General features: G+C 35.3%; 1 protein-coding gene across 1 annotated transcript in view; it reads left to right on the plus strand.

Annotated features, from left to right (window-relative positions):
• SNTG2 (syntrophin gamma 2) overlaps positions 1 to 22,970 on the plus strand; it is a 208,690-nt gene that overhangs the window by 102,526 nt on the left and 83,194 nt on the right. The window contains exons 6-8 of the mRNA XM_033512933.1: positions 2,498 to 2,541; positions 2,650 to 2,691; positions 18,743 to 18,830. Of these exons, the coding sequence (XP_033368824.1) occupies positions 2,498 to 2,541; positions 2,650 to 2,691; positions 18,743 to 18,830 (174 nt within the window). The remainder of the gene's footprint in view (positions 1 to 2,497; positions 2,542 to 2,649; positions 2,692 to 18,742; positions 18,831 to 22,970) is intronic.

Raw genomic sequence — 22,970 nt, forward strand, 5'->3', positions numbered from 1 at the left:
CCCTCAAGAAGGAGGCTGAGGACGAACTCTCCCTGTGTTTCACCTTGTTTGGTTGTTGTTCAGGTTCTACACTGATTCCAGTTTCAGGGACTATTGCAGTACTTGCAAGCAAGGTCTGCTTCTGCCTATTGGGCCCTTTTACTGCTGTTACTGACAGCAGGAGTGCATCATGGTGTGGTAATGGTGTGCCCTAGGATTCGCTCCTTAGGGGTCCACAAAACAGGAAATTTTTTGTACTAATTTTCCTTGGGCAGCTTCTCTTCACTTGAGAGTGTTTAGACTGGAGGACCTGTCTGACCTTGTTTAAAATTCCCGAAACTTATAGTATGGATATAAGGAACATCAATATCAACTGCTTTGATTCATAATCTCTTTCTGTTTTGCCTCTTCACACATGCCTTTTGTATCTTGGTTTTCAGCTGGGATAGGAATAATTTTCTTCTTAGTAGTTGGTGCAGTGCTATGTTTTTGATTGAGTATGGGAATGATGTTCATAGAACACTGATATTTTAGTTGTAGCTAAATAGGGTGTTCCCTAAATCAAGGACTTTTCACTGTCCCATGCTCTACCCACAAACAAGACAAGAAGCTGGGAGCAAGCATGGCCAGGAGAGGTGACCTGAACTGGCCAAAAAAAATATTCCATGGCAAAGAAATATTCCATACCATAGAACATCATCCTTGGAGTATCAACTTGGGTAATTGGCTGAGAGCTGCAATGTTGCTGCTTAGGCATGGGCTGGACATCAGTCAGCAGTGGATGAGGAATTGTATTGTGCATCACTTGTTTCTCTTGGGTTTTATCGCATGCTCTCACCTTTCCATTACTATTATTATACTTCAATTATGAAACTGTTCTTAATCTGAGCCCATGAGGTTTTTGGTGTAGAGTTTTTTTTCAAATCTTCTCCCCACTACTGTGGGCCAGCCTGGAGTAGAAAAATGGGGTTGGAAAGGAGGGTTGAGCAAGTGGCTGCATGTAAATAGTCACCAGCTGAGGTTAAACCATGGCAACTTGATGATAGGAACATGCTTTAAATTTCTCCACTCACTTCTGAGTCAAAAACACAGGGGACAAGGCATGCATCCTTTGAATTCACCCTTTTCTGCTTTGGTGCAACTGGAATTTGAAACTTATCCTCTTCCTTCTAGCTCCAATTCAAGGATGCTCCCACTTTTTTAAAATGGCCCAATGGCTATAACATAAGCACTGAATTAAAAATCCTTCACATTTTTCACTATTGATGTATGTATTACTAACATCTCAAATAGAAGTATAGTATTGAGATGCCCAAGCTAATGTTCAGCACCTCTACCAATGTATGTACCCAGAACAAACTACTTCAGATTGCTTTGTGACAGTTTTGAACTGCTTTAATTCCATTAAATGTTTGTACATAAATGTCTTTTCTATACCAGCTACTACTAATTATATGCATATTTTTAAATATGAAGTAGGATGAGAAGTGGGATAAAGACCTCAAATGCAATTTGTAACATGATTTTTAAAATAAATAGTGAAATAAGTGAAATTTCCTAAGTATTGACTAGTGAACTATAATCTGCCAAATGAGTGATGAACAATTTTTTTTTAAAAAAATGCTATTTTGTAACAAAGGTACATTTGCAGCAGCAACAGCTAAATTGCAGAAATAAAGAATACTCTATGCAGTCTTTTCTTTCTTTTTTACTTCTATTTTCATTTCTCATAATACTTTGATGAATACATTGATGGCATTCTTCTAAGCCTCAAGCTGTGACCTTAAAGGTCATATATAAAACTAATAGGACTTCTTTAATGCTATCAGTATTTTCAGAATAAGTGCCTTATTATTAATTTATTAATGCATTTCTTGAGAGAAACATCCTCAAATTCTAACAAAAAAAAAAGTTAAAAGTTTAAAAGTTAGAGAATAGGCCTCAAAAATGTCATTGTTTGTATCTAGGGAGAGTTGTTTGAAGTTTTGTGACATTATTCCCATTAACTCTGTAAGGCAGGAAATATGCAAATTGTAGATCGAAATAATGTTGCTCTTAGGGACAAAACTAACTCAAAATTCATGTTAAAAATTGTATTAATTTCTAGTCACAACATCTTTAATTACAGCAGTTCCTGTAAATTTGTTCAGGGGGAAAGGAATTGCTAAGAAGTTTCAGAAACTTCTGTTTCCCTTTTGTGAAAAAATAATGAAAAGTGTGAATGACATTTTCCACATAATTTCATGAAATCCTTCATTAGTGAGAATTGACATTTGTATTCCATACTAAACAAGTTCTTTATGCTTGGAAAGCAGCTCTCTTAATTTCTTTTTAAATTGCTATGAATCTATTACCTTTTTTGGATGAATACTGATTGCTGTGCCATTGGTATTTTCTCAACCAAATCAGTTTTAAACAAGGATTACAAAGAGTGTGTTAAACCAATTGCTGGAAGAGAATATGGCATTTTTTTCAGTATTACGATCAATTAAAATCTACTCCTTCTGTAATCCCACAGCTGAACAGACAGGAATGTTATTTATAGGAGATGCAATAATACAGGTCAGTAAACATTCATTTTTTCCACAGACATTTGTTTCATTCTTGCTTTTATTTCAGTAACTAACTTCACATTACAAATAATTTTCTCTCTATCATATCTGTTTTTAGGTTAATGGTATAAATGTAGAAAGTGCTACCCATGAAGAAGTGGTAAGTCATTCCACCTTGATACTTTTACGGGTGTACAGAAATATCTCATGTCCAAACTGTTCTGTCTCTGGCCTTGTTTCAAATGAATTTACTCTTTTTTACTATAAAGACAGTGCTATCATCAGACTTGTCATATATTTGATTAAAAGTTTTCAGTTATTTAATTCCATTTTGAAATACAATTTACCACAATGTTTGGTCTAACCTGAAACAAAATAATTTATTGAATAGTAGACAGGTTTTACTGATTTGTTTCATTTATCAGATTGACTGTATGAGGACAAAGCCAGTTCACATTCACTCAATGTGCAGTGCTTTTCTGGTTTGCAGTGCAAGGCCATATAGATAAAAATTGTTACCCCCTGTTGTCTGTTTATTGGCAGTTATCAGTTGATTCACTGAAAACAGTATCTCAGAGTAACATCTGTAGCAACCATAAATGACATGGGCTTTGACAGTTTTATCAGCAAGTCAGAAATTACATGGGCAAAGAAACTAAACTTGTTTTTATTATTTGAAGGTGATCTCTCTAGGTCAAGATAAAGTGCACCTGGCATGATCTTGCAGTCCTTTCCTTGGTGTTGATTAATACCATCAAGCTGACTCTCTGATAGACAATCTCAGTAACGCATAGTTAGATCTATTGTGTATTGGTTAACTGCCCTCCTGCTGCTTGTACTGTTATTGCACAGAAAAAAAATCAGACTTCTAGAAAGTTACTCTGATGCTGCACTGCACCAGAGCTCTGGTTAGCTCTATGGTGTTCCTTCTTTCCCTCTGGCACAGGCGAGCGCCAAGAGTGGGAAATCACTAGGATGTTGGCTTTTCCCTCAGTGAAACCTCCAGAGACTTGGGCCAGCCCAAGCTCTTCAGTGCATGGCATCAGGGGTGGAGGTAAAAAAGTAGAGGAGTTTCTCCGGAGTGAAGTTCCCAGCAATATTTATTAAGGATAATTAATATATTAATAATTAAGGACGATTAATATTTATTAAGAACTGGGAAATGAGAGATCACTCTCAAAGCCGTCAGCTCCAACAGAGCCCTAAGCACTCTTGTGCAAGGGGTTAAGTACAGCCCAATTTCCAGGGGAGGGTACAAACAGTGGACCAATAGGGAATCCTGAGGGGAGGAGGGGATTGCAACCTCAAAACCAATAGGGATACACAGAGGGAGGGAGCAAGATACACTAACCAGTGGGGCCTCGAGGGACAAATGATTGACAGGGAAAGATCTGGAAGATAGGGTGGGGTTTACAATGATGGATAGGGAGTAGGGGCAGGGCTGGGGAGACAGACAAGGAACTTTCAAGAAGGAAGGGAAGGGTTTGCTTTGATAGTCAAGATGAGGGAGGGGTAACAACAGGGAGAAAATAATACATTTAACCTGGGGGGAAAAGGAACAAGCCAGCAAACAATTTGAACTTTGACAAAATTCAATAAACAGACTGCAACATTACTCCTCACAAAATGGTAAGTTACTTTCCTTAAGGATTGTTTGTGAAAACCAAGAAGTGCTTTAGAACTGTCAGTTAAACACAACAGAGATGAGGAATAAGAGCAAAATGCATAGTCTGCTCCTTGCCCTGTATATGGGAATTCAGTAGAAGTATTAAGCAAAATTGCTGCCACCACAGCTTGTTACTATATTCATAATGGGGTTAGGATGTGTCAGACGGTAGAGGAAAGAGCTGGTTCTGTGAAATATGGTGGGCTGTTGCCAAAGCTCCTGAGAGAATGGAAGATTTATTATTTCTTCTCTTATTGAAATTATGTCTTTGCGTTTTATAAAATAATGGTTGAGATACAGTCCTCATTATTTGAATAGGGTGGGTTTGCAATTTGAAGGAAATACTTTTTAAAAGAAAGTTTGGGTACCAGAAACACCACTGAAGAAGGTATATAACATATTAAGCTTATTACAATATATTAAGCTAGTAATATAATACAGTGATTATAGGTAGTTGTCCAGAGAGCAGGAGGTTAAGGATGGAGAATTCATCTAACCTGCATAATCATACCTATATCTTCTCTCTCTAAAAGATGTCCTGTTTTCTAAATGTCACTCAGGTTAAAAGACAGGTGCTCCAACAATTCTGTTCAAAAGACACTCATCACTGAGGCTTGTGTATTCTTAATCTACTCTGGGTTCAAGTTTACACAACCTTGTTAACATAATACAATGTACTTAATGGAAGCCTGTCAAAGGTTATTGAGTAATTCTTCTGGCTTGCTCTATATGCATCTGACACTGTGGTCTCTTACATATTCAGTCATCTGCTTCAAAGTTGGGCTCCTGAAATACCATCCTATAGTTTGAAGATATTTCTAGCTGCTTGCATTCTGGCTACAGGAGGCCTCTATTGCAAACACCTAACTTAAGGTTATGAATTGTATACTGTGTGATTCAAGGGACTGTGTACTGGGTCTAGGCTGAGACTACATTAGTTTTCTTTGTAGCAGCCAGTATGGTGTTGTATTTTTGTTCATGACTAACTAACATGAGTAACTGGCAGACTGTCTGATATTCCTGAGCAGTGCCTGTAGGCCATCAATGCTTCTCTGTTCTTCAGTTTTTTTCCCCTCCCAATGAGTAGGCTGAGAGTGGCCCAGAAGTTGGAAGGGAATACAGCCAGGAAAGTCTATCTGATCTGACCAAAGAGGTATTCCATACCATGAAACATAAAAATTGTGGGCAGTATTTTCTGGAGGAAGCAGCCATTGCTCAGAGACTGGATGGGCGTCAGGAGGTTGTGACTGATTTCCTTTGCATCATTTGTTTTGCTTTTTACTTTTGTCTTTATTTAAGGTACTAAATTGTCTTTATCAGGAAACTGTTGTTATATCATGAAAGTTTTCTTCCTTTGTTGTTCCTATTCTCTTCCCAGCCAGTTGGGGGCAATGGGAATCAACCCACCTTGAACTGTTAAAACTGATGCTGCTGGCAAAGGTAGAGATTCTGAATTACTCCACTAGTCCAACCACAGTGATAAGCCATTTAAGGGGCAGAAGCAAATATGTTTCTTACTTTTTTTGGTGTTGATCAGATGGTTTTTTTCTGTTTGTTTTTCTTGTGGTGGTTTGATTATTTTACTTCTTAAATTGTAACTCTAATAAATGTTTTCAAAGAATTTCTTTTGGTTTCTTGCTTTGTTTCACAATGGCATTCCTTGCTGTTCAGACTTTTTCCCCTGTTTGCTCTTACTTTCTGCTATTTTAGAATGTCTGCTGGGTCACCCTTGCAGGATGAGAGGAAGTACACTCAGCACAAAATCAGAAAACCTTTATTTTGCAAAACTGAAGCTTAAGTGTAATTGCATATCAGTGTGGTTCACAGGTGTTAAAGACTTAAAATTAATACATGTCAGAGAAGGCTACAAAATACGAGAACTTTAGGAAAGGAGGACAGTTTGTTCTGTCTGTTGTTCGATTACTTCTTAGCAAGCCAAACAATTAGCTACTCTGTTAGCAACACTTTAACAACAAACTGGCTCTCTTTTTGCTTCTGATATTAGGAGTTTCTTTTCTCCACAATTATTCAAGCTGCTACTATCACACATTAGTTCTGGATAAGGGTATGGATAGAATATATAATAAGGAATCAGTGCCATGAAAAATTCTGCTTTTGTAGTAGGTAATACAGTAGTGTTGAAAATTGAAAATAATTTCTTTTCCTTGAAACTTAAGTTTATTTTTAGAAATATTCTACTGGTGTGGAGAGACTGAATGCAGAAAATGTTAATTCTGAGATTAATATTGTTTGTGTATTGTGTATCAGAGAGGCAATTTAATTTTCTTTTCCTGATGGCTAATCAGGTTGTCACTGTGCATGAAAGGAGCAGTCAGATCTCCTGAGTGGAGAGAAAGAGGGAAGCAAATATAAAGAGTATTTTGGTTAAAGTTCACAAAGGTGTACCGCTTGGTGTCTGGCTGGCTGGGACTTCAGTTTTCAAACTATTCACAATAAATTGTGACAGGAAATGTAACACAAGGGAGCAGTTTTCTGATTCAACAGAGTTTTTTGGATTCATAGAATCACAGAATCATAAAATGGTTTGTTTGGAAGGAACCTTGAAGATCAGCTAATTCCAACACCCCTGCCATGGGCAGGGACACTTTCCAGTAGACCAGGCTGCTCAGAGACCCATCCAAACTGGCCTTGAACACTTCAGGGATGGGACATCCTCAGTTTCTCTGGCAAGCTGCTCTAGTACCTTACTACCTTAACAGTAAAGAATTTCATCTTAATATCTAATTCAAACCTCTCCTTCTTGAGTTTAAAACTGTTCTCCCTTGTCCTGTCACTGTATTCTCTTGTAAAAAATCCCTCTTCAACCCTCTTATAGCCCCCTTTAGGGTCTGGAAGGTCTCCCCTGAATTTTCTCTTCTCCAGGCTGGACATCCCCAACTCCCACAGGCTGTAATCATAGGAGAGATGGTCCAGCCCTCTGAGCAGCTTCCTGACCCACCTGATAATCATTGGGCTGAACACACTTCCTGGCATTTTGTGGTATGAGTCTGGGTACTTTTCTCTCCCTTTTGTTAGTGAAAGAGGAAAATAAGATTCAGAAAGATTTTTGTGATTCCCTCAGGTAAGCACTGCCCTCTGCTCTAGAGGGCACTGTGAAATGTACTAGAAGTACCTGTTTGTTTCCACTATAAGCAAATTGTAGATGTGATGAAAAACCATCACTGTTGCCTTTCGTAGGGGAATTGGACAGGGTTCTGCATAATTTCATGTAGACTATGATTAGTGTATATATGATTAGTTAAAATGTAAGTTTGTATGAAATTAATCACATCTCAAGGATTAAAAAACTGATTATTTCCATTAACTAGAAAATGCAGGAGAGGGACTTTAGTTATACAAAAATGGAAAATTAGGTGTTGCATGTTATCTTTTTTCTTATTATATCTTATTTGTGTGTTTTATAGTAAATTAGTAGGTTTCACACGTTTTTTGTATTCCACACAAATGTTAATCTCGTTGAAATTTTGCTCAATGATCCAGGAAAATACTTGGAAGCATTAATTTCTTTTTGTTTATGACTATTATCACTGAAGAACATTGCTAAATAAACAAGATCTTAAAAACAGATAATCCATTCCGTGGGAATAATTTTAGATTTTCAGAACTTGAACAGTTATTAGTCACTAGTAATTATTTTTTAAAAAAATTTTAAAAAATATTTAGTAGGTGTTTGCTGTAATGCTGTTTAATGTGTGATTGGCATGTCTGGATGGCAGTGATGAACTTGTTCTTCATAAGGCTGATTAATTTAGATGCAAGGATTGAACCTGAAAATTGTTTATCTTCATGAAGATAGTGAGATTTTATTTTCATTTTTCTTTTAATCCATTATCCATTCTACATTAGCTATTTTGAAATTGAAGTTCTCTGCATGGTCTTCTGGAATTCAGTTCCAAATGATGGAACATAGATTATGAATTTTATCCATATGATGTCAGAAAAAAAGAGATGACATAGAAAAATTATCAGAGAATACAAGCTGGAATAGGTGCATAATGCTTAACTACTCAACCAATATATCAAAACTAATAAAATAATAAAAAAAAAACAGACCTAGAATGATTGATTAATAAAATATAGTCATAAAAATAATTATAAAATGTATTTTCAAATAGATGCTTAAGAAGTAACAAAAGTAATGTTTTTTATTTACAGATTTTACTCTGTAGTAATATGGTCATATTCATGAGTAGATTTTATTAATTTATGCTGTTATTAAAATCATGAATCTTCAAAAAAACTGAGATATTTATTTACAACGTAAAAATTGCAGTGTTACGTTCTGTTGGTTAAATCACATGTTAATATTTGAATGTGCAATTCATTAATATTTGAGGCAACAACTTTAGGACACTTAGAGAAATTAAAAATAAAGTTTTTATTTGATATACACAAAAGGTTTAAAAACTTAAGATTACAGTAAGAAATAGTTAACAATACAGACCAAAGATGAAGGAAATTTTTGTTTAGCCAGATTGCCCAGGTAGTTGCTACACCAATATGTATAGGTACCCTTACAGACCTACACATATCTCCAACCAAAGACTGATTATTAACTTAAAATTACTCCTTAAATTTCTGCAGTTTTTCCTGTGGGAAGCTTTTTGGTTTGAACATGCTTTTTCACCCAACAGAAAAGATGCTGAGAAGTAAAAATGAACAGTGTAATTCAAGTATGACAAGTATAAAATGAGAGCTTGACCACTTAGATGAAGGAAAAACGAGTATTTTTCCACATAGACAAACTGTGTATGTTGAATTTCTTGGTTTGAAATCTATCATTCTCATCTTGGAATGAGTCTGTCATCATGGTGCCAAGATGAAACTTCACAGTACTTTTTTAGCAGTGCTAAAAACGTGAATAGTTCATCCTTTGCACTGCAAGTTTTTTGTGTTCTCACCATAGAAGAATTATTCTCTTAATATTGGAAGGGTAATTCTACCAGATCCAGAGGAACCAGTAACTGAGTTTTTCTCAAATCATGTGAAGATTGTGTGATTCCTCTGCATGTCATGAAACCATTGGTTTTCTTTCTTCAACTGCGTGGCTCTCTCATTTTCTTGCCAATTTCCAGAGCTTGCTTTTAGATTGTTTTATTGCTTTTGTTTGTTTAGATTATAGTACAGTATTTCTCTTTGGAGTTTATGCCAAAACCTTTAGCATTTTATACTTTTGTCACTCTAGCTAATTTCCACTCACCTACATTGTCATTAGATATTCAAAACGAAAATGTCGATTTTTCTATTACTAGTTCCTGTGTAAGAAACTTTCACTAGTTTTTGATTACACATATTGTCATCCAAATATGGTGCTGTTGCCATTTTCTTTAAATGGACAGTTTCAGGCATGGAGTAAGTGTATCTTTACACTTTAGTGGCGTAAGGTTTTGATGTGCTCCAGACTAAGAAAGTGTCTCCAGTTACACAAAGACATGTGAACAGCATGGGTAGAATCCATCACCCAGGAATATTATTGACAGGGAGCTTGCTGAAATTATCTCAGATTGACCCCTTGCTTTCTTCATTATTATATTTATATTTGGGATCAGCCAAAGTGAACATACGGATTTGGAACCATTTGTAGATTACTTTCAAGCACAATGCAGTTTTGACACACAGCTGTTCAAGAAACTGCATAATTTCTATAAATTCGTTTTCATTGAGAAGCTCTTTACGTGTGAAAAAATTCATGAAGCTTATGTTTAGTTAATGCATTGTAATATATTTATAGGACTACAGAAACACCAAAGAAGACACCAAGCTTTTGAAGATTTTACTTTCTTAACTTTTGTCTGGTAGTAGTTCTCAGTGTTCCTTTGTCATTGCCTCAGTTCTAAAAGAATGCTTCAGTCATTTATTACGTGGACAGCAAATACCTGTTAATGCTGAATGTATATCTGCGGGACAGCTGCATGCATCAGACCTGATGCAGGAACTGGGAGAAGTGAACAAACTCTTTTATTGAGCAGCATTTATGAATAAGTTTAATGTAGTCACTTTCATTAAGACTTTGTACTTCAGAAAATTTGCTGCTGCTATATAGACGGGCAGAAATAAACATCAACAGCAAGAGTGCCGGTATGTGATATTTGCTGGACATGGTTTTCTTTCAGTTACCCTACAGAATTTTCCTGAGCTACTTTCATGGAGATTTAGCCACAGCAGAGCAGGACTTATGACAGTGAGACAAATAATTATTAAATGTTTTTCACCTTGCTTGGATGAAAATCAACTAAATTTAATTTTGTTTCTCCAGGTACTAATTTGCCATAAGTATTCTGCATTCCAGAACTGCATAAAAATAAAGCTGCATAAAATCATCAAATTATAGTATAACTTTAAAACTTAGTGGAATATACAATTAATCCTCATTGTTTCCAGATGCTCTAAGAAGTGTGATTATTTCTTCATGGAATGCATCTGGTGACATTTCTCACTAAGAAACAGGTTATAGGATACTTTTGGTCTCTGATGACTTTCACATGCAAATAATAAAACTCACATGCTTTAAGATACCATTTTGCCATTTAAATTTGCATCCATTTGCACCTTTACTGTGCTTTTGTAGGAGATAGAAAAATTTCAGACAAATATTTTTAAAAAATGGAGTAACATAAGTGCTTGTGTAAAATGTACTTCAAAATATTACAGAACTTTTGTAATGTAGTTGTGGAAATCAACTTTTTTTCAAGCTCTAAATATGTTAAGAGAGTATTCACAAGTAAGTAGTTCATATTTCAGCACAACTATTTTACCTCCATCATTTCACAGGAACATCATGCTCTGCATTAGAGAAGCAGCAAGTACTCTGGCATTAGGAGCATTTACAACATGCATCATCTTTGAGCACAAAAGCAGAATTACTATAATTAAAACTGATGGAAGAATTGAGGTACCTCACACAAAGGAGCGCTACGAAAAATTGAAATCTTTGTTAAGCTATGGACACAAAATGTAGCACTTAGGTAAAGCACAAGAGTATGACTGGACAGCTACACCTTTAAGCAGTAATTACTATGCGTACAAGGAGTTAAGATATTTAATTTTTTTTTTTTTTTTTAAAAAAGACATTTCTTTTAACCCTTTAAAATTTCTATTTATTTCATTAATAAATGTGGAAAGATGTACAAAGGATTTATGAGAAATTATACCAGCCATTTTAGTCATAAATAGAGGGGCTCTTTCTTCCATCTCCTCCTCCTCCTCCCACCTGTACAAAACTGAGTACTGTAGGGGTAGGTTAAATATTTGAACAAAAAAGGGACTTGGAATAAGAACAAAAGGGTATAAGCTATCTGTGGGTAAATCAGTGGGGAAGGTGGGAGGGATGTGTGTGGGGAGAGGTTATCTTTGAAAGGGCTGTTAGGAAAAGAAAAAGCTACTTTATAGCTTTAGGAACAATATTATATTATATCCTTTGTTATCATTGATAACCAGTATGAAGACCTACCCACTCCTGCTTCCTTTGATCCCTATATACTGCTCCCAAAGTAGTCTATCTCTTCCTTTTTAGTCACTCGGTTTCTGCTCTGGCTGACTTCTCTGAAGCAGTATCACCTCTCATTTCTCACTCTTACTCCTTTTCCTGTCTAAACAATGTTTTGTTCTTTTTATTAATGGTCTGCTTTAAATTACGTGCCCTTCAGTATTTCATCAGAGAATAAAGAACTTTGAAGTCCTGTGCACTCTAGCTCAGTGTTATCACCACAACAGAGCCACAAGTTAATAATGAGTCTTTAATGGTGATTCCAAATCAATTAATTAAACAAATATATGGGGAAGATTAGATTTAGGCTTAAAAAACTTAGTTATTTTGTATTTTTTTCAGATTTTTTGAAATGGAAAGGGAAATATAAGTTATACAGAGGATTTAAAACCCCATAAAATGAACCCATTAATAAAATTGATGTATTTCTGATCACAAGAGAGATTAACCCCTTTGAGTTAACTGTATAAGTTGTACATAAGTATTATTTCTTTTCAGAAAGTTATTGACTTAATGGGAGTGTGATCTAAATAAGTGAATAGATCTTCTAGGTATCACTAAGATTTCAGGCTCATTTGTTCAGCTGCTGAGTGGAGGATGAGTAAGAGCACCTGCTCTTGTTCATCATGGTAGAAAGCACACAAAACAGTCATGGAACAGGAGTGTATTCATACATTTCAAATGGCAAATAAGCTAGAACATTGTATCAGAAATATTAAAGGACTTGATTAGGAAATCAAAAGGGTTTTTGGTGGTTTTTTTTTTTTGTTTTGTCTATTATGTTAGGCATCAAAAAGTCTAATACAAAAATGTCTAGTAGAAAAAATACAGCTCTGTATTTAAGCAGTTATGGCTTTAACTGTATTCACTACTCTGAGGGAAGAGAAGCTAAGTCAGAAGGTTGTAACATGACAATGGGATTTAAATTATATTCCCGTTATCAAATAGTGTGTTATTTTCCCAGTACAGGAAATTTTTAGTATTGAATAAAATAATATACTTCATGGTGATCTATGCTGAATAAATATTAGCCTCTACGGTAGAAAAATTACAAGCAATTGTGGACTATGGTCCTGAGACAGTATGCAGAAGTTTTAGGTGTGAGACTTTGCCTAAAAAACATTTCTCTCTGATGTATGCTGAATATTGCAGATGATCTGATGGTTTATGGTGATAGTAGCACTTTCATGTCTGCAGAATTGGGGAAACAAAAGCATTAAGGACTAACATAGTGGGGTACTACTACTATGCAATAGTGCTGAACTTTATCCATAGGTATTCCCATTACACTTTCATGTTCATCTACATGCTGTAAGGAGTTTAGTAAAGGAGAAATGTTTTTGTGTTCTAGGTGCCCCAGTTCTTTAAGTCTGAAAGGATGAACATATGAATGATTATAGATAAATTCTATGGCTGATTCAAACTGCAGGGCACTCCATTGAACTGATCACTCTGTAGGTCTTCTAGTCTGTACTTCAGCAGTTAATGTGTAGGCAACAAAAGCACTTCTTAGTGCTTCCTATCTTTAATCCTGTATTAATTCTAGATTAGACTAGAAGACCTAGATCAAAGGGATCATTGTGGAAAATTTTGTTATGACAAAATTAACAGATTGTTAACAATTTCTAAATCAGAGAATGCAGCATATGACCTGCTGGGTTTAAAAACTTCAAAACCTTCTGGTTTTGTTTTTTACATTCAGTAGCACAAGACAACCTTCATTAAATATTTCCCATCTTTAGCTGAAGTTATTTTCATCATCATTTTATATTATTGCCATTAAATGATGGCAGGGATTTTTTGCTGATACCTCTCTCCTCAGTAACTTCAGGTAAGATAAAATCTGTTTCTGAGAGCTATACAGGTACGTTACAGATACAAGCAAAGAAAGAAAATTGGAAAGTAACGTGTGCATGAAAATCTGCATTTAGTCATTTTAGCTCAATCTGTGCTCATTCGAGTTTTTATAAACTCAACCACTTAACTGTCATCTAGAAAGATTTCTAGATATAGTTGAAGATTATGAACCTGCAGGGTTAGGCTGTTCCAATTTCTTTGCTTGAAAAGGACTGCATTTGGGACTGAAATATTTACAGTTCTGTGGGTACTGATTCCAATTTACCATATGCATTTATGACATGTTGTCAGATATGTGTATCTGTCTGTTGCGAGTTTTTGGTGCCTTATACAATTCTTTCTTTTTACAAGTAATGCATAACAGTAGATAAGCAATAAAACATACTGCTTTTTCTTTAATTTTGAATTCTGTGGCTTTGAACCTTTTTTATTTATAGTACACCCATTACAGTTAAGACTGACCTGCATTACCAGAGAGAAGTCCCCATAATGCTCTGATACTCTTGGGATTTTTTTGAAAATGGCAAAGTTACTTTATCAGAAATGGATCTTCATGCTTCCGGTAATAGTTATCCTTCAGCAAAATTATTTAAACTTTAATTGCTTCAGGGAACAGCTGAGTTGACTCAAAATTTATTTTCCAATGCACAGTGTGTAACAGTGTCTTTCATATTCCACATAGTTTTGCAAGCATTGTTTACACAGTGCTAATTACACTCAAGAGTGTGTAATTAAATAAAAAATTAATGTACACAATAATGAAAAAAAATACATTTTTTGTCCATAATGCCTAATATTTATATCATACAGAAGAAGAATTATTTGTTTAAATTGATACTGAAGCTGTTCTGTAAAAATGTCATTTTCTGTATTTATAGGCAGAAATTAGAGAAGAGTGAGGATTGAGTAAACTAAGAGAAGCTGCAGTTTAGTTTAAGTCTGTGAAAATTTCCGTGAGCTGCGTTGACTGCCATTTTTCCTAGCATATTTGTGTAAATTGTTCGGACAAATGCTTGCTTTGAATTAGGCAGCTAAGAGTTTAGAAACACATTATTGCTTATTGAATATTGCAAAGCGAAAGAAGAGAAGAATCAAAAGTATTTATTTGAAAACACTCCATATTTGGCCATTGGAAAGGAGACAAGTATCAAGAAATCACTGTTTCTTGAACTAGCTTAATTCTGCTCCATATTCTTCCAGTATGAATTGCTATCCAATTTTAATTTTAAAAACATTTTGTTTCTACTGTTATCTTAAAGTCTACTTGTACTGCAAGGTGTCCATTTATCACACATTTTCCTTGCCTACTCATAGACATACCAGATTTTTAGCACTGTTCATATGCTTTAAGCTGAAACTGCCAAGTTTCTTAAATTGCCTCCAAGTATACTTTTGCCTAGGAGGCATTTTTAAGTGTTAAATACTATTGTTCTTTCTGAAAATGAATAATTTTTAAAAATTTTTAGTTCTCTAGATTTCATTGGGATTTTTTTTTAGTTTTTTTTTACTATTATGTATTATGGTCTAATTCTTCATATATTTTACTACATTTTGGTTGTTTGCCTGCTTTATTGCAGGCTTGTACATAACCTTCCACGCAGATACTTGTCAAGTCCAAGACTTGCACTTCAAGTGACTTTCAAGTGTTTTATTTGTGAAATTTTTGTACCTCAAGCTCAAGCATTCATCAGGTGATTCACATCCTTCTACTTCAGAATTTTTGCTTCAGACGTTTAGTCTGAGTTAGGTACTTAAATATTCTTCAATACATGCAAGATAAGATTAATTTAACTTCATATGTTTAAAGTATAAGGTTATCATCCAAATTCTCTGTATGTAGGGATATGTATCTGTGGATGAGGAGGATTTCTCTGTATCCTAAGATCTTTACTGATTTCTAGAAAATGTATTAGTAAGTACTTTAGAGTTGAATCTTTTAAATGGCCAAAGTGAAATGATTTGACTTCTGCACATAGAGTAGGTATTGGCTAAAGATCCATATGGGTGAATTCATTAATCAAAAGCATTCTCCATTTCAATTTTAATTGCTCTTCTTGATAAGACAAAACCTGTTTCAAACAGCCAGAGCCTAGTTTAAATCTTTGAGCAGTGTGAATAATTATGTTCAGGGATGCTTTAAGATTTAGAACAAATCACAGTAAACACAAGGTATGTAAACTAGAATTTAAAAAGAATGCACAGCAGCTATGAATTGTGCCATTGTCTTGTCAGCTGAGTATATTGCACTTCCCTAAATTGTGTGTCAACAGTAAAAATTAGATGGCAAAGGTCATTAGGTTTTCCTACAATATGAGCCATATTTTTCTCGGCAGACTCTGTACTGTAGTTAATTGAGATATAGAATCTCTTATTTATATTTGTAATATTGTTCTGTTCTTGAACAATGCGTATGAGAAGTGTAATAAGCCCTGGATTGATAAATTCACTTAGAGATAAGCAAAACCTGCAAACTGATGCCAGCCTTAGAAACAAGCATTTCTGCTGAAGTCCTTTTTCCTTTAGACACAAATAAGTGCATAAACACACATACACACTCAGATTTAGCTCCACTAAATGTATTTAGTCAAGCTTTTAAAAAACACCAAAACCCACTCACTTCTGCAATCCTCGTTTTATATTATTACTACAACAGTGTAACAGTAAATGTTACTCCAAAAGTACTGGATTATCTCTGTTGGACTTAGTGGACTTTTGTCAAAGCTTCAGCATCACAGAGCAGTGCATTATTTAGTGACCTTCTGACTGTTAAGACCTTCTTGTGATCACTGAAATTGATTTAGTTTTGTTAGTATGTGTATGGTTCAACACTCTGACCTCTTCAGCCACTACCCAAAGAATACTAAGCAGCTTCCAAAGAGTATGATACAGTGTGAATATCTTTTAAGGTAGTACTGATGCTTGAGAATTTTAAACTAAATCATTAATATTAGAGTTATTTCCTTTTCAAAATATATTTTGAAATAAAAACTGAAATCTCATACTCTGCAATAGTTTCTGTCTACTGTTTTCTGCTGTTCTAACAGTTTTTGGATTTCTCTTTGTAAAATTTGACTAATGTCTTCCAAAAGTACATTAGGCAATATATCAGTCATACTGTCTCCTCTCTTTGGTTGACAAATATAAATGTTTGTGTGCAAATTTTCTTTCCATAATTAAGAGGAAACATATTTGTTCTGTGTTTGAAAAAGATTTATTTCTATTAAGAAATTAAAATTCTTTCTTGGTATTTCAAAGGTAAAATTAAAGTACTTCCCTTTTTTGGCTTGTTTAAAAAAGCCTTTGTGAATAAGAAAGTAAGTTCTCAGTATTAATTTTTATTGGTTTATATTTCTTCCCATTAGATGTATTAGAACAGTATCATGACTACATTTAAAATTTGTTGGTTTTGAAATTTTCTATTTAATTTTTGAAAAATAGTTTTTTTCTTCTGTACTGATTATGAACTAAAGTCAGCATTTTTAATAGATTTAGCATGCAGTGAAAAGTAAAATAATATTGCAAGTAAAGCAGAACTTGGGAACAGTATCATGTATTTTTTTGCCAACTGTGACTTCTCGCTGCCCTGATACTTTCTGCCATTTTTAATTTGAATGGGAATGCATTGCTTGTCCTATCTTTGTAACAGTAGAGTGAGACTAGCAGAGCTACCAGTCACCTTCAGTGTATATTGAGTAATAAATGTCTAAATTAGGAAATAGGAAATTTCCTGCAGGAAATGAGGGGCGGGGGATTTCAGGAGACATAGTTTTCTTGCACCTTCTAATTTAAGACAGATTGGTTTGCTTTGCAGCCCTAACATACTTTTCTATGACCTTAAAGAAGCATGCAAAGTTTGCTACACTATCATTCCTGTTTATTCCTGTTGTGACCATCTTCAAATAATTTAGTCAGAAATCAGTGATCATATTATTTTTCTCACAGTGTTTTTTTCCCACAATGAGACCTCAGGTTCTCTTAGAGTCAGTAGTCAAAAAACCACAACACTCCGATTTCTGGGGTTGAGTATGTAGCACTGGGTGTTGCATTTTTCATAGTAAATCATTTAAAAGCAGATTGAACTGGGGGGGAGAGAGGGGTGGAATTAAAAAAGAAAAAGGGTTCTTGGTTTCATAAGCTTGAAGTTTTCATGAGTACATCAATCTCTGGTGTAAGCTTTATTTTAGGTACACAAGTGGAAAACATAAAATGTTTGAGGTAATCCTGCGTCTCATGATGTTGGCCAATGTGGCATTGTGCTAAAACAGTGGTCTGGAACAACACAACCACCAACTTCCTCCCAGTACATTAAACCATTAAATGCATCTATATAAGTCAGTTTTCTGCAATTCGTTACTTTTCTGCTTGGTGGATGGATGCTCTGGTTGTGTGCAGATTTGAGGCCACAAGCTGTAGCATCCATTTCTGACAGATTGGATCAGGGGTATGCAGACCCTGTGTGTACTGCCCACATGAAAACCAAATGCATTTCCTATTTCCTGAGAGTCATGGATGTGAAACTGGGGAATACCTCTGCCCTGTAGCAGGAACTGCAGTCTATCAGAGATATTATTTGTAGTTCTGCATTTAAGAAAACAATTTATGTAGTAGTGTGCTATGCCCCAGAGTGAATCCTGATGGTTTAAAACATGTCTATATGTGTGTGTATATATGTGTTCCCTTTTGGTTAACAAATAAGTATTTGTTAGACAATAAAGACACAAAACACAATAATGTATTTGAAATACAAAAGTGTGCTTAATTTGTTACCCAAATCAATCAAACCAAATACTTAAAACCAAGATGTGTACGATGTATTAATATATTTTCGTATGTCTTTCTGTTTGTATACAGACAAAAGTAATGTATTATGTCTAAATAAACACATATTTCCCTATTACCCCATGTCAATTTTATAAAATCAGTTAGTGGAAGTTGTGTTCAGCTGGTATGTAATATCAGGTTGCGCAGAAAATTATTTATTCAGCTTGTTCCACTGGTCTTGTCTACTCCTTTCCATTGTTGGTGTGGCTTGATCCTCAAGCTGTTTTACATTCTAAGTCAGAAATGCTTACACTGAGTTTATTATAGATCAACAGGAATGTTGATTTCATTGTAAGTAATGTGCTTTCCGTGACTGATGGTTCTTTGGTTTAAAGTAGTTGTTATTTGTCACGCTGACAGGTACACCTGCTGCGAAATGCTGGCGATGAAGTTACCATCACAGTTCAATACCTCAGGGAAGCTCCATCATTTTTAAAGCTCCCATTAGGTAAGAGGAAATAAGTGAATAGGAGTAATTTGTTTTCCTCTTTGCAGTATTCTTGTAATGAGCTGACAGTGACAGAAATAGAAATTCAGTTCTTGAGTGCTTTACAGGAAGAAATGGAAAATTGTCTGTCTGCTTTGCTGTTTAACATATAAGAATCAAATGCATACTGCCTTGCTACTTATGTATAATGTATTCAAAATAAAACTGAAAAAAATCATTAAAATGCAGTATAGTCATGGGTGATAGCTGAAGGTTTTTTACTAGAAGCTTTGCCTGGATATAATAAAATAGTGTTTGCAAACATTTGAATCATACATTTACACTGAAAGGTACTTAGAGGACAGTTACCAAACAAATGGATAACATTAATTACATATTTCCATAAATTAATTTACTATTTTGATTGGTTTTGTCAGCAGAATTATGTTGGCAACTGAGTAGTTTAACAGTAGCAATATTAAAAATTGTATGAAAAATATAAATCAAGGAAGTTTGGAGCTCTTTTGCTTAGCAGATAAAATATTCAAGTTGCACAGTTGTGATCAAGCGAGTAGAAAAGTGTTCATAATAAATAAGTTTGTTTCATCAGATTAAATAATTTTGCACTAGTTTATATTAACAGTTTGTTTTCTCTTCAAAATATGCAAAAAGTTTTGAAATGTATCTCATTCTTTGGATTGATTTTTATTTATTTAAGTTGGGCTCAACTATTTACTTGTTTTTTTCCTAATTTCAACAGACTCACAGGTGTCATAGTTTATATCTTGCTACTACAAGGGTTTAATCATTTAATCATTTTTATATCTGTCAAAAGCCAGCTTGACAGGCCTCTGTTAAGCTGAACTATACATTTTATGCTAAAACCTTTCTTTCAGTGCTTACTGCTTATCATTTTCATCTGCTAATATATGGTCAGTGTTTCTTACAATGAATCTTCAGGTTTGGTCTTCCTACTTTTTCTATTAGATCATCAGACAACTCTAAAATGATACTGACAGTGCCTTGGATAACTGTGTCCAAGCTTAAACATGATTTTGGCAATCTAGTAGCATCTTATCAGTAGTGTCTGTGTTATTGGACATATTCATTTGTGACTATGATAGTCCTACTAGAACTTGTATCTCATCTTGTAGACTGACATCACATACTTGAACTGTATTGCCTGTCTTTGTTCAACCTTAACTAAGCTCCCACTCAGACACTCTCTCACTTCCTGTTCTTCAACAGAATATGGCTGGAAAATAGAACAAAAAAGCTCTTAGGTCAAAAGAGATAAGCTATGAATTACCATCATGGCCAAAGCAGAGGCAACATGGGGAAACTTAGATAAATGTATTGCCTATTAAAATAGATTCAGGCAATGAGAAACAAAGACAAATTGTCCATCAGCTTCTTGATTGATCTTGAGATTCATTTGATTTTTGAGTCACTGTTTTCCTTACTATTGTCTCTGTTCTTCTGCATTTTACCCTTTGTTAAATAGTTTCCCAGAGGTGCTACCAGTTCAGCTGCATGGCTCAGTGGTAATGTGGGATCTGGCTGGAACTGTCTGTGTCTGGCACAGGGCAGCCCCAACCATTTCCCACTTCTGGAGACATTCCATCCCACTAACCCTTGCCACTAAGACCTAGTACACACTCTACATGTGTAGAAGGCTGCCACCTTCACAAGTAGTTCACATAGGTACAGGAATATTGGTGCCCTCTTTCTACATCATGGAGAACTTGGCTTTCTCACCAGGAGATACTTCAGCATTCCTGTCTGGGAGGCTGAGATCATGGCCCTGCTTCCATAAAGTGCTGTTTCTAGAAAGGGAAAGCAGTTATCATCAGGGAGGCCATCTCCCATCTCAGTGTGACCAGCTAGCAGTATTTGGAGCCTGCACCTGATTGCTGTAGTGCAAAGAAAGCCTTTTCTGGAATAGGGAGGACAGTGCCATTTTAGACAAGCTACCAGACTATCAGTGAGTGCAGCAGTACTTCTGAAATGAGGTGTCTTGTGTACAAACTGCTAATTTTGGGCAGGTTATCATACCTGCTTCCTCTATGCAGAGCATGAAGAAATTTTTGCCAAGCATTACACTACCCTACCCATGCATGACCCCAGCCTTATACCACGTGCTCAAATAAAAGAACTTGCTAGGTATTATCAGACATGTGAGGAACTTAAGAAATGGCCCTTCTGAACTGAACCTGGATCTCCACAAGAGCTTACATGTGCCTCTCTAGAATGTTCTGTGTAGCTATTCAAAAGAGGCTGAAACCAACGTCTGTGAGTTAAACGATCTTTGGTAAATGGCTTGCTATAAATTCTTTCTTGTGGTGAGAAAATAAGCAAATAAGGTGGATAAAGTTATGGAAAATATTTCTGATTTAAGAAAATAAATAAACTGAAGTTACAAAGAATAGCACCCCATTTCAAGAAGAGCTTTTCACAAGTCCATGCACAAAAGGGAATTCCAGTCATGAAGCATCACATGACACATTTAAAAAGCTAAGTAGCAATTCCATTATGCAATAAAGAAATGTGCAAATCACACTGCAGGCAGAATTAAAGTACATACATGCATAATTCTGAAGTATCTTGGCTTTTTCTGGCATCCCAGAAGACTCAGGCACTTGGTCCCCTACCTTCCAGCATTTGGTCAGACCAGCTGCTGTGCTGGCAGTTTTAGTGCTGTGGTAGGTTCACTTCAACTGCAATCATACTGTCTCTTCCCATTAACCCATATCACCACTATGAGCACATCATCAGGAGTAGCATCTGCCTCCTCCCCTGCTTCCTTGTCATATGTCTCCCTTCCCTACACCATCTCATGTCACGGTAAAAGCACAAGATTCCATAATATGGAAATATTTATCAACAGTTCTCACAATATATTTCTGCCTGTTAAATTCCTTCGTTACTGCCAACAAAGATTACAAAATTTGGCATGGGTTTATTTCTGGATACTGATTAAGTATCATTTAAGGATGAGACAAGGACTGCTTGTTTCTGTATTTGGAGGCGGTCCCAATCAAGGGTGATATGCCGGTATTGATCCTTGTCTCTTTCATAGCAGATCAGGACACTTTGCACTCACTAGACTATTAAAAGACTGTCCATAATAATAAATTAAATAATTCCAACAAATATTCTCTGCCACAGTTATTTCTCTAATCAGCAATTTTATACAATATTGCAGAATGCTTGGCAGAATTTTACATAGGGCAAATAGTTATTTCTCAAAAAACTATCAGGCCTGGATCAGAATTGTTATGGACCATTAAGGTCTGCTTCACTCGGTTGTGTAGCTCCATGGCAAGGATAATTCCTCACCCCATGGCTGTGGCTTTCTCTAATGTGTCTGCCAGCTAGAGAAAAGATAGATCTGTCTTTCTTGAAGCCAAGACAAGGAATTTTTGATTTTTGAGCTGGGTCAGAAAGTTAAAATTGACTATGAGGCTATATATTAGCCTGTTACAGAATTATTATGGCATCAGCTCTTGGGTCTTTTCATTAATGATTCTCTAGATCTACGTTCATTACCCATCCCAGATGGGTAAGCAGCGCTTATAGGACCCATTTAAGTAAGATTCACTGCTGCTAGGAAAACTCAGGACATTTTCTGGTAAAACAGACTTATTTCAAAATATTTCTGTTTGATTGTTATACCAAATGATCAGCATATTCTGAATTTAAAAAGCCTACAGTATAATTAAAGATCATCAAAAATGTTTTCTTTGATTGTAATTCTGTGGCTATCCTAGAATGAACTTTTTTGTATTTTGGAGGTTGCCTGTGCCATGATCAGCAAGTTCAACACACAAGTTTTTATTTATGTGCAGTAGCTCTCCAGTATCATTCAGAAATGTCAATCATAAGACAAATTGTTGTTCATAATAAAGTCTTGGTGTTTGCTGTACATTGTTCTGCTGTTGTGTGTTTTGAAGATTGTTATTTAGAGATTTAGTGTAGCTCACTGATTGAAATAAACTACTTCCTGTTGATGGAACTGTTGAAGTCCAGAACTTTAGTAGAGACTTTTCTAGGTCTAGAAAGTATAAGGCTTTTGAAGTTAAAAATAAAATCTAGGATTTATTAAAATAAATAGTAAAATAACTAATGTTTTAAATTGAAAAATTTGGCAAAACTATTATC

This window comes from Parus major, chromosome 3 (assembly GCF_001522545.3).
Source record: "Parus major isolate Abel chromosome 3, Parus_major1.1, whole genome shotgun sequence".
In the NCBI taxonomy this organism is placed as follows: domain Eukaryota; kingdom Metazoa; phylum Chordata; class Aves; order Passeriformes; family Paridae; genus Parus; species Parus major.